Source organism: Populus euphratica, unplaced genomic scaffold, assembly GCF_000495115.2.
Source record: "Populus euphratica unplaced genomic scaffold, PopEup_1.0 scaffold93.1, whole genome shotgun sequence".
NCBI classification, from domain to species: Eukaryota; Viridiplantae; Streptophyta; class Magnoliopsida; order Malpighiales; family Salicaceae; genus Populus; species Populus euphratica.
This window is the reverse complement of record NW_011499873.1, coordinates 1,633,876-1,646,214: the sequence shown is the minus strand read 5'-3', so window position 1 is coordinate 1,646,214 and position 12,339 is coordinate 1,633,876. Positions and strand designations below refer to the sequence as shown.

Sequence of the window (12,339 nt, the reverse complement as noted above, 5' to 3'; positions counted from 1 at the left end):
AATTGTTTCTCCACACAAATTTTAAGGTGATCCTTAATTTATCGACATGACATTTATTATTTATTTTAAAGTTCAATTATAACATTATACAATATCATCTAGTAACATGAAAACGAGCAGTAATTTAATAGATAATATCATTTTAGAAGGACAATTTATCAAATGGTGCTTTGAATTCTCAATATTTATCACTTTTTATTACCTTATTTTCTTATCAAGTTAATTTTCAACTTCATTATTATAATATTTAAATATCGTAAGAGCCTCGTTTTTGCTTTTACGCAGATAATTATAATAATAACTTGTGCAATTATGTATACAAATAATATAATATTTTTTTCTCACCTTTAGTTTGAACAAATTTTAAATTATTAATATCCAAGTGAATGAAATTTAGAGGTTTATTACTTTTTTTAATTAAATGAAAAGAAGTTTTTATAAGTCTTGATTCTATACAACATCACACTTATTATTTTTCTTAAAAATAATATAAGATAATAAATTAAGATTTATTAACCCTTATATATAATTATAATTCACATTACTTAACATGTCATATCACATGTTACCAACGAGAAAGAAAAATAGACATTAATGTTATTTTTCTTCACATTCATAGTTACAATAGTAATTATATTCACTTTGAAGAAGTCATCATTAAAATATGTTTTTTCTATAAACACTCTATTTTTATATGGTAAGATTTTTAACCCTTAAGTTCTGTTAAATATTTTATAAATAGTAATTTATTTACAATATCATTCAATTATTTCAACCATTATTTTTATTTTATCATCACTATCATCACCACAACCATTTTTATTTCTTTTTCTTTCACCAACATTATTATTATCTCATTATCATCTCCTCTATTACAGCTATCATCTCACAACCATCTTATTTTTTTCTATCACAACTACCATCTTACAACCACGTTTTATTTTACTATCATTATGACCATTTAATTATGATGACCATTTCTTCATATTTCTTTTAACCATTATCTTTTGTTGTTTTTACTATTATCATACTTGTGTTATTATCTTTACTTTGCTATCACCGTTTCTATCTTCATTAAAAAAAATATTTTACAAACTAAATATTAAAAAATATTTTTTTATATAAAATATTTTATGAGAAGATATTACATCTCATTTTTACCTTTCATACTACTTACATTTGAAAAACATAAAATCTTTCTCTCTATTGACAGAGAGGGGGGATTGTGGTGAGAATCATTACTCCTTCCAGCTATTGTTTGCATCTAGCCACTTATGCAATTTAGTTTTGAAAACCATTTGGTTCTCAAATTTTAAAAGATCAATTAAAATCTCCTTGTATCCCGAACTATCTAGAGAAATTTAATCTTTGATGGAGCCCCAGAGATCTGATGGAAAAATATAGGTATTGCGTAACTAGTCCTTGCATTTGTAGATGGTCAACATAACTAGCTGATGAAAAATTTCAGCAACAACACAGCACAAAATATTAAGGTGGGGCTGCAGTATCTGTATTTGTGTGTTCTTAAATACATTTCAAAACTGAAGATATCACTGAGAGCTGTTTAAAAAATCCCTTTTATTTTATGCTTTAAAACTATTTTTTTAAAAAATTAATTTTTTTTACTTTAAAATAATTTTTTTATATTTTCAAATCGTTTTAATTTACTAGAATTAAAAATATTTATTTTTTAAATACAAAATATTAATTTAATATATTTTTTAATAAAAACACTTTAAAAAATAATTTATACCATACTTCCAAATACCCCCCCGTATCAGAGTGCTTGCTGGCCTTGGAAAAAAAATAATCTGCTAACCTAATTTTTTACCACTCACCACGATATTAATATAATTTAGGAAAATAAAAGGGGAATTGAACCCGACGTGAATCGAACACGCAACCTTCTGATCTGGAGTCAGACGCGCTACCATTGCGCCACGGATCCACTGGTTAAGAACTGTCTCAACAAATAGATTAATATATCTTAGATTTGATCTAAACTGTACATGCTTCCCGCCAAACCCAACTGCCATAACGAAGTCTCTTTTAAACGCTTTGTTTCGGTTATAACTCATAAAACCAAGAAAATCACTCAGTCTTCGCTATAGAAGAAAAATGGAAGAAAAAGAAGATGATACCAAGATCAGCATTGCAGACCCAATTCAAGATCATCAAGAAACCACATTCTCTTTCGATTTCCGAACAGAATTTCTTCAAGATGAAAACAAGACCCCATTCTTTAAACCCCGTTCTCGTAGGAGAAGAAGAGACACCTGTGTCATTTTTGCATTCGTTATCATCCACTCGGTAGTCTTTCTTATCACAATGGCCGTCAATGATTGTGGCTATAACTCTCACGGCGACTGCGCCTTCAAGGCCCTGGGGAGAATGTCGTTTCAGCCTCTTCTTGAAAACCCTTTTCTTGGTCCCTCTGCCTCCGCGTGAGCACTTTTCTCCCTTTCCTGGTCTTTCTGTGTTTCTCGCTTGAAAATTGGGCTCTGTTAGCTTCTGTTATTATGATTTCTGACATTTTATCTTGTTTTATATTCTTAATTGCTGTAACTATTGAAAATGGATCCATCTCAATTCGTGATCACGCACCGATGAATTAGCGTTGTCAAATGTTAATGCAAATTCTTTTTAGTATTTTGGAAATGCTGCTTTGTAGAATGGTTGGTTAATAGACATTAAAGCTTTTACCTTTTATCTTTTTCAGCTTCTATGATTGAATAATTCTTTGGAAGGTGATTCTAGGACCATATTTTCTGTGTGTATGAGAATGCATCGACCTGTTTATCAGAGGAGAGGATATGTAGTTAGGTCTTCTTTTTTGTGTCAAAATTGATGATGGTTATAGTTGATTTCTGTTTTTGTGGGGCTTGGTGCTTATTTGTTTGCTTTGGCATCCCTTTTCTTTTCTGGTTAATGTGGCTTTGGTTTCCACTTGTTAAACCTAATTGGCAATCATTTGTCAAAGGACATAAACAGCACCCCTTCCAGTGGCGAATGCGGTTTTTTCTTAAGAGTACAAGAGAAAAGTCCGAAGCAGAATATTCACTTAACTATCATTGCCTTCAAGTGCATGCCAAAACAGACTTGTGTGTTTTCCAATTTAAGCATGTAGCTTTCTATCATTTTCCACTTCAGTAATTGATAAATTGTTTGAAAGGTGATTCTAGGACCATTTTCTCTCCATGGTTGAGAATGTCTAGACCTGTTTATTGGAAGCAAAATGCGGTTGTGGATAAAACTGAAGAAAGGTGCTTCTGAAATATCAGTAAAGGATATCAAAAAATTGTTACTGTCTCCGAGTAATTAAAAGGATGTCTCTTGATGTTTTGTCCATCTGCCCCATTTTATATTGATGCTTATATTTGATAACTGGGATAATTTTTAAGCTGGTGCTTTATTATGCGTCTTATGGTTCCTAATGTGTTTTTCTCACCAAGTAATTGGAAGGATATATCTCTGATTAACTCTAACGTCATTGTTTCAGTTCTTCAAAAGATTCAACGTTATGTGTAATATCATTTTCTGAAATTGTGCTCGTTCTTTTACAGTCTGGATAAAATGGGGGCTATTCGCAAGACATTGCTGGCAGAACATCAAACTTGGCGTCTCTTTATGTGCCCATTATTGCATGCTGGTGTCTTCCACTTTATGATCAACCTTCTGTGCATTATCTTTATAGGAATTTACCTGGAGAAAGAGTTTGGATCAAGTAATCGTGTGATTCTAATTTTCTCTGGGCACTCAACTATGTTGCTAGATTTACAGTTGGACTTGGGATGGTGATTTTTATTATCGCTGTATGTTTCTTCTGTGCAGTAAGAACTGGGATAATCTACATGCTGTCTGCTTTTTCTGGTACCTTGTTAACTGCAATTTTTGTCAGAGATAGTCCAGCAGTTTGTTCCTCCGGTGCTCTTTTTGGCTTACTAGGGGCTGCAGTTTCTGCACTTACAAGGAACTGGAGATTCTACACCAATAAGGTAATGCTCATTCTTTTCACATCCTCCACTTCTATCTCTTTCCGCTAATTTTGACGACCAGCTTACCGGTCCCTCCTCTCTTTTATCTCAGGGTGCAGCTCTGCTGACGCTTTTCTTTGTGGCTGGATTCAATTTAATGCTTGGCTTGCTACCTTACATGGACAACTATTCAAGCATTGGAAGTCTGATATCAGGATTTCTACTTGGACTTGTGCTTTTTTACACCCCTCAAATTTGGCAAGTGGCTCAAAAAAAAATAGGTGACAGCGTCAAAAGTTCATTTAACTGGAAGCAGAAGCTGGACAGGCCTGTGCTGAGGAGTGCTTCCCTGATCCTTTTCTCTCTGCTGTGAGTTTTTCTTCTTTGTACATCAAGTTCTCTTATATTGCTTGTCAACTTTATATTCTGTGAGACTAAGAGGAGAATCTTTTATACACAGCTTTGTGGGACTTCTTGTGGCTGTACTCCTAGGCATCAATATAAGCCATTATTGCAGGTGGTGTAGATACATAGACTGCATTCCTTACAAAAGGTGGAGTTGCAATGACCTAACGTCATCTTGTGAGGTATAATTTTGATTTATTTGAAAAAACTATTGATTGCTCAGGCACGTGAAAGAAGAATCCAAAACTGAAAATGCTGTGTAAATTGGAGTTTTCAAGTTCTCATTCCTTATGACAGACCAGCAAGCATAAAGAGGATTGGTTATTAGAGGTAGAGGAATGAAATGGACGTGGAAAAAGGAAATATTTTAATTGTGTTCAAAGGCACTCTGTATAACTAGTTCGCTTCAGATAACTGAGTTTTATGGACAGAACTGATTTGCCAAACAAAATAAAATCAGAGCTAAAGAATTGATTTTATTAGATCTTCACGATATTCGATTAAGGCATAGATACAAACTGCTGAAAAAGTCGCTTTCAATGACAACAGATGATTCTGTTCAACACAATCTTGAATCAGGCAGGGCTTAAACAAGCAGGGCATCCTGTTAACTTAAATTTCTTCTTCCATGTCAATTAGAACTGAATTCTCATCAGTTAGTTTTTTAGATTTGCATGCTTTTCAACCCATGCTAATGCCGATCAAATTGTAATTGCAGACCATGGGAAGTGACAAAGAGTTGACGTTGACCTGCATGGGTAATGGGAACTTCAGAGTTTTCCCCTTCACCAACATTTCTCAAGAAAGGACACAGGATTTATGCACTCTGATATGCTCGTGACACATCCATATCTGCTGCCAATTCTGTAACGATAGACAGAACCGTGTACAATTGAATGCCAGTCTTCCTTGAGCAGCCATTCAGTTCTACCTGCCTGTAGAATCGTAGCATTGTGTCCCTTGACATACACTAAACGTAGGAAAAGGCTGCATCACTCGTGTAGTTGGAAGTGAAAGCTTATGGATTCAGCATTTACTTTGAGAATATTGAAAGACCTGGGAAATACATGCATACCTTTTCAATTGGTGCCATATATATAGCGTTTGATTCAGGACAAGGCTGAATATACATCTCAAATTACAAATAATAGGACAAGGCTGTCACTCATGCTATCTTTTGATGAATGATCTTGATATTTTTACCTGATTTTCAACCGAAACATGAGTGTCAAATTTATTGGAATGCATACTTTAGACTTCGGAGACTAACCCGGCAAACTTATTCCAGTTGTCAGGCACCAGACATCATTAGGGACTTCTCTTCCTCGACTTTGCATTTAGAAATTTAGGATTGGAGGAGTGCTTGGTGTCAGAAAATCAGTTGGATCAAATGACTGATTTGTCCATTCTAATCACATACGTGAAGATAAGATGGACTTCACGTTCATAAAATATCTAAATGGAGTGGATTAAACTATTTGTAATAAATTACTTAGAAAAAAAAGGAACATGTTTACTGTCGTATTAATTATAGGATGCCTGAATTATCTCTTTACATGCCTATTCATGCGCTATTTCTTAAAATCTAGATCAATAAGTGCCCCGACAAATAATCACCCATTTATCCTTATCTTCGCAATAAACTCATCTTCGTCACACCATGATAAATTTATTAGCTATGAATATGTTTTGATTTTTTAACGCATCTTTTTATATTGTTATCTTGTTTGGCACTCTGATCCAACCATTTTTTTAAATTATTTTTTTTAATATTTTTTAACATTTTACTGTGTTTATATAAAAAATAAATTCAAAAATATATATTATTTTGATATATTTTTAAAGATTAAACACTTTAAAAAACTATATCTACCGCACTTTAAAATAAACCCTCAGAAAAACCAAGTCACCTATCTACATGGATTCTTGATTAGTTAGAGTCCGTTTTATGGTATAAACGTGGTAAGGCTTAACAACCTCAAAGATTCTTTATATGATGTTGATGATCTCTTGGATGAGATTGCTTGTAAGGGTTTGTGGCTGGACCAGTAGGAAGCTAGACATCAAACCAATATAGTCAATGTGCGAAGTTTTTTAGGTGTGATAAGTCGGTGTTTATAGTAGAAGTGATGATAATGAAACGAGAGTGAAGTTGTTATCGTTAGATAATTTACATGGATAAGTGTAGGATTGGTAAATTAACCCTTACTCAACTCGACTACAATGGCAATAAAGTGCATTATTTTGTGTCTTAAAATAATTTGGTAATTTTAGCCACCGATGTGACCATTCAAACTTGATTTAATAGCACTGCCTTCGGCCATTAAGTTTGGGACAAAAGGTGGGAAAATGGCATATAAAGAGTAAGTTATAATTTACTCCACCAAAATGATTAATCACCCGAAAATAACTCCCACACATGCTTATGTATATTTATGACATTATTCTTCTAGTAAATCACGAAATCTTCAAGTGTTTTCTCCTTTCGCATGTGATTTTTTATGTAGTTGAAAATTAATTTTTTATCATCAGAATATATTAATTAATATTTATACTTGGGCATCATTAGTCAGCGCCCATGGCCTAATGGATAAGGCGTCTGACTTCTAATCAGGCGATTGTGGGTTCGAGTCCCACTGGGCGTGTCTGTTTTGTTTTGCAATGCATTATTTTCTATATATTATATTGTAGGAAAAATGGGCCCAGCAAGATCTCTCCAGTCCAGCCCAAACATTTTCCCTTTTGTTTTTCCTTTTTTAACTTCTTTTCTTTCTTCATTTCCAGGACTGCAGTGGAGACATGATGCTGTGGCCTCCTCGGTTCAAGAAAAAGGAAGAAAAATCGGCTGGGGTCCGTAGACCTAAAAGGACCAACTAACCGCAAACGCTTTAATTATAGGATTTCAGCTCTTAAACCCTACTTTTACAACTTATATAAAGGATTAATAATGGGGACCTATTAACCTACACGAGATCTTGATTGGGTTTTAAGCCTCTTTTTCAACCCAGGCTCTGCCCAGTTTGGAAATCCCGTCGCCAACCCTATTCCTCTAGCCAAGGAAAAGGGTAGATCTTTTACTACTTCTGTGAAATCATTATATTTTTCTCAGATCAAAATGGAACCACAACGCAGAGCATCACTTCTAAAACCAGTTTTTCAGCTTAGAGTTCATGTCATACTTGGACCGCCTGAACCTTGAAGCTAATTCTTAAGCATGAGCTATACTTTCCTTGGCAGCTCTGCACTAACTACTCTGGCTTCTCCTCCTTGGTTAGAACAAGGCAGCGTGGGGAATGGCGGGGAGCGGACCTTTTTGCAGCTGGAATGCCGACCAGATTTTATAGCGACTTTCTGTTTGTTTATTTTCAGAGAGAAAGGGATATGCACAGGTGTCCAAATTTGTCACAGCACACCATGGCCTGAAAAGGAGACTGGGGACCAAATGAAAAAACTGGGTTCTTCTTAACTAAGCCAGGAGCGGATGATGAATTAACAATTACATGATGATTTGCAAAATTTTATGATGGGTCTCGGGCCATTTAAGTGCACAGCTAAGTGCCCAAATCTAAGACCACTCAAGTCAGTTCTCTTGGCAAAATTCAAGGTCTATTTTTTATTTTTACATGCAAATTGACCAGGACAGACGAAGGAGGTTAAGTCGCTCCTGGTCAGTGTCAACAAGCATGTCACCTGTCAAAAATCATGTTGCTGTAGCATCTCTTCACAATCTTTATTGAGGTTGCAACCACTGGATTCTTAACACGTGGTGTGCTCCCGTTAGGACATGATGAGGTAAAGGCTCAACCATATTGGCATGCAAGTTCTAGATCAAAATCATAATCATGAAAAGTGAAGCACCTCCTGCCCCATGACTTTCATTCGATAACCCATTTATAAAGCCTACACAGCCAGGAGCACACTACTGGTGTATTGCTACTATAAAAGCTTGGTTGATAGTAGTTTGCTAGTAATAGATCTATAATTTGCAGAAGACTCCCTTTTCCCGGGGAGAAAAGGCACCTATAGTGGGAAGGAATCCTGAAGTGGGTTTTGCCTAGTTGAACTACAAAGCAAGGCAAGTAATTAAAACCCTTGTAGCTGTACCCTCTCGCCATCGAATGTTAGTCAATGAATGGTAATGGGCTCTAGGAACTAGACCCAAGGAATAAGGTATGGACTTAAATACGATTATGGGGTCCTCTCTTCGTGTATCATCATGTCAAGTCCCCTTCTTCTTCCTTTATGAGTTGACCCAAGCTCCATTTTCTTATCCTTGCTCCCCTCACAGGGGAGACCCTCGTACTTGCATACATACACTTAGATAAAAATGCACGCTTATGCACAAGTGGGTAGAGAAACAATCCTTCATAGGGGTGCATGTAGAAGGGAGTATCGGTTTAAGCAGGTTATTTTTTTCATCTATCAAGCTGCTATGAGTGGAATTGATTGATATGGGAGACACAAAGGCCAAACCATCCTAATGGGCAACAGTATTAAGAAAGAAAACATTACAATATTAGTGCATGAAAAACAAAAGCAGGTATATCGATCCCCCCTGACCCATACATGGCATGTCTAGAAACCCATTGAATCGCAAGCTCTTCAGTCATGTCAATATAACGTGTGCGTGGCCCATCATCTTCTTGCGAAGAAAGCTGTCCACACGTAAACATGTTATCGTCAGGGACATTCTCCATCCAGCCAATTTCAACCGTTGATCGAGGGAGATTTTGTGCTCAAATGATTAAGTAGATAATGTAGCCTAATTTGTGTCTGTGTGTGTGTATCTAGCACCAGCCTCCGTAGATCACTGCCTACTGACTAGTATTCGAGAGATTCAACTTGCTTAAATAAAAAAGAAAAGGGAAAAGATTCCATCCATCACAGAAAAACATTTGTTATTACCGATCATTTTTAACAAAATCATTTATTTGAATCCGTATTGTTAAAGTTTTTAAAGGAATTCGATGCCACTAGTGACTCGTCCTCTCCTCCCTCCTCTGCATCATTGGAGCATCAACGTTACAAGATAACATCGTGAATACATGCTGCGAAATGAGATAATAATGAATTAAGAACGAAAAAAAAAAGAGCTACTAGGGATAGGATGCATAGGCAGGTAAGATAATTGCATCTAGAATAGAGGGCCCAATAAAACCTGCAAGGTGTGGATCATATGCATTCCACACTCTGCTTCCCTTTTCTTTTCTTTTTCTTTTTTTTTATTTAAATCTTAGATTAATCTGACATCAACAAGAGTTGCAAGAAGAAGAAGAAGAAAGAAATAGGGATAAAGAGGGTCATCATGCGGCCAGAAGCATACAGTGGGAGGTTGAAATTATCCGGTTGTGTAGTTTTCGCGGTGGCCATCTGTCCTAGGAGTGTGGAGGCAACCTTAGCTTGACTCCACCTTTTTCTCTATAACAGTGATTTAATTGCTCTTATTTATGATAATAGGAGCAGCTTCTTGACAGGATGACAATGATGCCCTTCCATCATTGCCTGCCCTTTTCTTTTCCCTTTTCCTCTGTGTAAACTCCATCTTTGCTTTCGCGTAGAATCCACCGAGTACATTTTACAGCATACAGAATCTTTTTGGAGCCAGCAATCGCAACGTATAGGATGTTGAGCTAGAAAGAGTAGCCTTCTATTTGCCTTTCTTTTCTTTTCTTTTTCCTTAGAAGAGGCCTGAGTTTGAGGTACGAGTATTCGATATTTTTTCTTCAAGTATTCAATTATTGAGTGCATAAAGTCTAGGTATCATCAATTTCGTGTGTGTCTACATATCAGAGAGGGAGAGAGAGAGAGAGAGAGAGAGAGGGTGTTTTTCTGCTCCCTCATCATTATTATTTATTACCGGTGGAGCTAACATTGGAATAAGATACTGCTGTTTTTTTTTCTTCTTAATTTTAAATTAATTTTTTGTATATTTTTAGATCGGTGTGATGTCTTAAAATCAAAAATAAATTTTAAAAAATATAAATATAAATATATATTTTAAAAAAAAAATCTTTACAAAACAATCTTTATAATCAAAAGAGGAAAATATCTGTCCCGGTCATCATTGTGCTTTTGCGACTATGATCAAAATTGAAGCTTTGAATACTTTATAGAAAGAAAGAAAAAAATTCGAAGAAATAGGCAAATAGAATGCAGGGATGATAATTAATTATAATAACAAATCTTGGTTTTCCCTTCTCTTTATCCACTTCATCGACCCATCTTTAATTTCCTTCTCTCATGAGTTCTTATTTTTAAGAGATTGTTATATATGTGGTGTGTGAACTTCTCGGTTTTTTATTTTATTTTATTTGAGTTATTATATTTTTATTTTCTCTTTTTAAATGTGTGGATTTTAAAAAAATTTAACCAAGCTTTTTTTTTTCCTTCATGTTCCACCGAATATATAATGCAAAGTATGTATGGATATTTGATTTATTCATGATCAAGCCTATGTACCTTTTTTTCCTTCTACTTGAATGCGTGAGTTTTTATTTTTACTATTTAAATATTTGTGCTGTTAAAAATCAACAGTATTTCAAGGGCCAGTAAATGTCCACTTTACAATCTACATTCTTGTGGAGGTCATGTTTGATGAAATTATATAAAAAATAAAACAACAAAATAGTAATAGCAAACTATTTTATAGCCTCATCGTACTTTCTCTCTACCCTCTTAATTTAGTTTAAAATTAGTTATTGAATTACTTTTTGCTACGGGTTGGATAATAGGAAAAAATCCATGACCTAGTAGCCTAGTAGGTACCCTGAAACTCCCTCTCACTGCGGAGTTTGAGTTTAAAAATAATTTATATAAAAATATTTTTAACGTGATGTTATCAATACGGTGAATTTAAATATAATTTAGATAATTAATAAAAAATATTATTTGATTTTAAAATAAATTTTAAAATAATATTTTTTTAATATTAAAAAATTAATATTTTAGATTAACACGGATTTCATAACTTAACCTATCAAATATATAACTTAAATTATAGACTTATCTACATGTAATAACTTTATTTTTTTAATTATCTTTTATTTGATAATATAATAATTAAAATAAACACTTATAAAATAGACCATCAATCAAATATTAAATTATTTATTTGAAATTATAATAACTATATAAAAAACAAATTATAAAACAATTAAAATTAATAAAATATTGAAAAAAAAAGATTTAATAAAAAACACAAAAAAAAGCAGGTGAAACTTTTTTTAAAAAAAAAAGAAAAAAAAAGGGGGGGGCCAGTTCCTTCACTTTTCTCATTTCACATTACCTTTTTAGTTTTTAGTTAATTATTGAACAAATAATCATTAGTATATTTATGTTAATTATTATTCCAGTCAAAAACTAGCTTAAATGAATACAAGTAAAACTTGTTATGCATGAAATATAGTGATGGTTTTCACGAAAATACAAGTATTTAATGGATAAGTATAACCCAATGTATAGTCACATACGATTGTCTTATGATTAGAACAATATATTATTAATATAATCTAATTCTCCAGAGAAAAAGTATTGTTTCTTAAACTTGATTTACTATGAATTGAAATAGTAAATTTATATCTTTTTTTTTCTTGGAAAAAATGAATGAACTAGTTTTTAGAGGTAAATGATATTTTCACGAGTCCATCTTTTCTTATTTCTTTTGAACAATAAATTACTTTAATATCCTTTAAATAAAATAAACAAACACTTCACTGTGGTTTAGAGACTTTTTTTTTAAGCACGGTGTAATGATCCAATTTTCTTTATAATTAAAATTCTCAAAGCATGGTTATAAGGGCTTTCTTGTAATTTCAAAGGGATTTTTTTATAATTATTATTTGGGTCCTGGGGTGATGTTATAATTTAATAAAAAAAAAAATTGATGTTTTGTGTATTGCATTCATCGGTGCATCATTCACTTCGCTACTGTCAGGCGGTGCATGCAACCGACTATAATGGT

The 12,339-nt window shown here is 33.7% G+C and overlaps 1 protein-coding gene and 2 non-coding genes across 3 annotated transcripts; 2 read left to right on the top strand and 1 right to left on the bottom strand.

The window, feature by feature from the left end:
- Positions 1-1,876: 1,876 nt before the first annotated feature.
- On the bottom strand, positions 1,877-1,948 carry TRNAW-CCA (transfer RNA tryptophan (anticodon CCA)). Its single transcript has one exon. It is a non-coding gene; the product is annotated as a tRNA-Trp (tRNA).
- A 99-nt stretch (positions 1,949-2,047) lies between these two features.
- Positions 2,048-5,462, top strand: KOM (Rhomboid-related intramembrane serine protease family protein). The gene is made up of 6 exons (XM_011029342.1): positions 2,048-2,444; positions 3,564-3,724; positions 3,832-3,995; positions 4,087-4,343; positions 4,435-4,561; positions 5,098-5,462. Exons 1-6 carry the CDS (start codon positions 2,119-2,121, stop codon positions 5,218-5,220), a joined length of 1,158 nt encoding a protein of 385 aa, XP_011027644.1. The 5' UTR covers positions 2,048-2,118; the 3' UTR covers positions 5,221-5,462.
- Positions 5,463-6,951: 1,489 nt separating this feature from the next.
- On the top strand, positions 6,952-7,024 carry TRNAR-UCU (transfer RNA arginine (anticodon UCU)). Its single transcript has one exon. It is a non-coding gene; the product is annotated as a tRNA-Arg (tRNA).
- Positions 7,025-12,339: the final 5,315 nt, after the last annotated feature.

Excerpts from the sequence above, each read along its gene's own strand:
- KOM (XM_011029342.1), top strand. The coding sequence starts at position 2,119 with ATGGAAGAAAAAGAAGATGATACCAAGATCAGCATTGCAGACCCAATT. Across the intron at positions 3,725-3,831 it reads GGAGAAAGAGTTTGGATCAA|TAAGAACTGGGATAATCTAC; the intron begins GTAATCGTGTGA and ends TCTTCTGTGCAG. Across the intron at positions 4,344-4,434 it reads CTGATCCTTTTCTCTCTGCT|CTTTGTGGGACTTCTTGTGG; the intron begins GTGAGTTTTTCT and ends TTTTATACACAG.